Below are 3,748 nucleotides of genomic sequence, written 5' to 3' on the forward strand. Positions count from 1 at the left end.
TTCGGTCACCCCCTGGCTCCAAGGGGTGGCCGAGCCGACCACAGCCACCCCCCAATTTTTTTTTTTTAATGAAAATATATATATTTTTAAAATAAAAATAAAAAATTTAATTAGGTGCCACATCATCACTGATAACATGACCACTTATGCCAAATGTTAGCTTCTAATTGGTTCACGTGGAGTTCTGTTAGATCAAATAATGGTTAATAGATGGAAGAACGAATTTGGTCTTTTATCAAAATTAGAAAAACCTCTTATGATACAAAATAAATCCTAAGGGGAAAAAAAATTAAGTAAAACCCATAGGGGTATTTAGTATTTATACCTTATTTTTAAGAGAGAAATAATATTTAGTAAACTAATATAAACTGTAATTAAGACGACAGGACAGTTAAAATCAGTTGATTAAATTAAAGATTGAGTTTGACTATTACATTATTTTTTGTATTACAGTTGTATAATCCGTATATAAAATATTTTTTTTTTCTTTTTTACAAATTTTAAATGATTCAAATAATATTACATACTTTTAAGATTGTTTAAAACGAACATAGTGAGGTACGCCACCGATTGAAGCAGAAAGAAATACTAAACAACATCCTCTGCTTCATCTCCGATCTCTGTGGGTTCCTGAGCAGCAGCGAGAATGACAAAGGCTCTGTGGCTTCTCTTGCTTCCCCTTCTCTTCGTGTCTGCTTCTGCAGCCGCAACTCAGAGTAAGAAGTCTCTGCATTGCCTTTTAAAACTCGCTTCTTTATATACATGTATGTGCATCATGTTTTGAATTCGTGGGTTATCATCAGATTCCTGATCTGCTTGAAAAGTTTGTCTGAATGTGTCTCTGGTATAATTCCAAAAATGGCATTTCTGGATTAAACCCCCGAGGTGTTTATTTATGGTAAGAACGAACAGTTATCAGATCTCTTCCTTAAGATAAGATTCATTTGTTAGTTGATGTCTCTGGTGGGACATTTATGGTAAGAATGCTGAATGTCGTCTTTCGTTGCTTTATTTGGTTCCTGAGAAATCGGGGTGAAGGAAGAGGAAAATAAATTACAGAATTATTATTATTATTATTATTATTTTATTTTATTATTTTATTTTTTTATTTTTTTTGGCTTTTTCATTCGAACTCATACAATTCTTCTGCTGGGTTTAAGATCTAACTTTTGGGGACTACAACCACTGAAAATCTCTTTCCTTGATGATTTTTTTTGTTCTGTTTTTTGGGAGTTGATGGGATGTGAAAACACAATCAACCTTCAAAACTTCCCTGAAAGCATTGGGAAGGTTGTCAATGTAGGATTTTCGGTCGTTCTTTCTATCTTTCAACAACCTCAAAGGGACATTCACCCTAGTCCCCTTTGGGGGTGAAGTAACCAAATTGCTGATACCAATGCCTATGTAAAAGACTCTTAACTATAATTCATTGCTCTCTTCTTTTAGTGGGTGTAGATTATCACCCTTATATGGAAGCTATTGCACCTCTTTATTTTCCTACATTTCAATGTTGATTCCTAGATTGGAACTTCGGGCAATCTCAAACGCCATCCATTATAATAGCTCAAATGGGGGCCAAAACAAAGTTAGGATTAGAATAGGGGATTTAGGACATTCTATTGGAGGATTAGCTAAATCCTCTTTGTTTAGAGTTCTTGCACTTATTTTAAACTTCTTGGGACATATATTTCATATCATGACAAAATCTATATGAATGGCTGACTAACAAAAGAAACCCTTTAATTCTATGGGCGTTATGAATCATGATTGTCCCCAAATTCTACGAAATTCTATCTATCTATCTATCTTAAAGCCATAATCCTATATACACACACATACATAAAGACTTAGGAGTTAGGAGTGTACCTGCCAGAAGACCCTTTTAGTGAAGCGAATATGTTGAAGGGTTGATTTTTTTTTTAATTTAAACAAGTTCTCTCTAGTAGTTTGCTTCATAGATTGTTTTTAGTGCATTAGAGACAGTGAACTTTTCCTTCTACCCTCTCATATGCATGCTTTAGTGTGTGTGCGCATGCACCTGCACAACATGAATAAATAAAAAAATAATGTCATCTTGGAGGTTAGCTAAGAACAGCTCACTATGCATGAATCATTAGGGGATGGCTCGTTTTCAGTCATAGCCTTCTGGACACATGTCAATGGTGAGCAATTTCATGTAGTATTTTCATGGTAAAATCCTATGGCTATGGGTTGTTCTCAGGCCGTAATATAATAATCTAGAGCATTAAGTATCCTCCAGCCTTAAACTCTTACCATTTTTGTACCCTTTCTTTTTGTCATTATGGCTAGTCAATAACTTATTACCTTTAGATTCTTAAATGGCAGCACTAAAAGTAAATGTCTGAAATCTGGTCCCTCCACATTCCCTCCCCCTTTGTGTTTTCTGTGTCTCACCCTCTCATTAGTTGCTTCCTTTTTTTTATTGTACTTTGAAATTAGTTATATTAGTTCTTAGATATTCTACTTCCTTGAACTCACTTTGACTTCCCTACCCGCTATATGCTCTAAAATAGTTCAAAAATCGTTGCTTCAAACATATGTTTTTTTTTTTCCTTTTTCGCGATTTAATTTATTCGATTATGCCTGGGCTTTAATAAAATTATATTCTCCCCATAACTGACATTATAAATGAAAATTGCTGTAAAAGGTACCAATAACCCTGCGGATGATTTAGTGGCTGTACTTAATAATAACAGGACTGCACAAAAGTTGAAGTCCCTTTATGACAACCCAGGCCTGGCCTGCATTGCTCTGCAGTACTTAAAAGCCTACCAAGGTGATTGTGGTGCAATAGGAGGGCCTAATGCGAAGAAGCCTGCTGATGCTGAATTTGCTGAAACTTTTGCTCCCAACTGTGGTGTTCTTGTCTCAACCATGTCTCCTATTACTGGTCGTTTACTTGGCTGCCAATCTCGTTATGTTGAAGCTTCCGAAGCATTTTCAGATATCCTAATGAAAAACAGCAAGGCCTTGGAAATACTTTACAATAAGAATGACACTGAAGTTGGAGCTGCTGTGAGTGGCACTGATGGTGGGTCTCCCTACTTCTGGTGTGTCATGTTCAGCACTGGCAACACAAACAGCAGTTTTGCTTTTGAGGGAGGTGTAGCTAAGGCAACACGACCCGGGTGCTTTAGCGGCGCCAACGACGAGTGCAGCAGCGCTTATGATTGGTCTCAAAACCGCCGGATATGGCCGTTTGCTGCCACAGCTTTGCTTGCAGCTGGATATGCTTTTGGATTATGATCAATTTTTTTACAAGAATTTGAACTACTTACTACTTGATTTGAGGGCCTCTTTTGTTGTGTTTGTAATGAGAGGCTTGGCCTTTCTCATTCAATTTCTGTTTTGTATTTTCTTTCCTTGTTGATTGTGGGTGAAAGATCCATCCAATTCATCCCTTGTTGATTGTAAGTGCGAGATCCATTCAATTCAATTGGACATAATTTAACGAAAAATTCTAATGGAGCGATAAAAGTGAAAAATAAAATAAAATTGAAAGATGGATCCACTAAATTAAGAGTTTTTTAAATTTAAAGGATAATTACAAAAGCGACAATAATTTAAGAGGTAAAATAAAGTTAATTGATTTAAATAAAAAAATTGTCATGGTGAATACATCATAATTAGTGTCCCAATTGCATAAATCATAACATAAAACTTGTAATTGTTTTCAAATAGAGTTTACTTATCTCGTACATTTATTTCGACCTAAACATTACAGCCT

General features: G+C 35.5%; 1 protein-coding gene across 1 annotated transcript in view; it reads left to right on the forward strand.

Moving 5' to 3' along the window:
- Positions 1 to 3,374, forward strand: part of LOC132184974 (uncharacterized) — a 53,258-nt gene extending 49,884 nt beyond the window's left edge. Inside the window, exons 2-3 of the mRNA XM_059598781.1 lie at positions 595 to 716; positions 2,669 to 3,374. Of these exons, the coding sequence (XP_059454764.1) occupies positions 647 to 716; positions 2,669 to 3,267 (669 nt within the window). The 5' untranslated portion in view covers positions 595 to 646 and the 3' untranslated portion in view covers positions 3,268 to 3,374. The remainder of the gene's footprint in view (positions 1 to 594; positions 717 to 2,668) is intronic.
- The last annotated feature ends 374 nt before the right edge of the window (positions 3,375 to 3,748 follow it).

The sequence above is a fragment of the Corylus avellana genome, chromosome ca6, assembly GCF_901000735.1.
Source record: "Corylus avellana chromosome ca6, CavTom2PMs-1.0".
Lineage (NCBI taxonomy): Eukaryota > Viridiplantae > Streptophyta > Magnoliopsida > Fagales > Betulaceae > Corylus > Corylus avellana.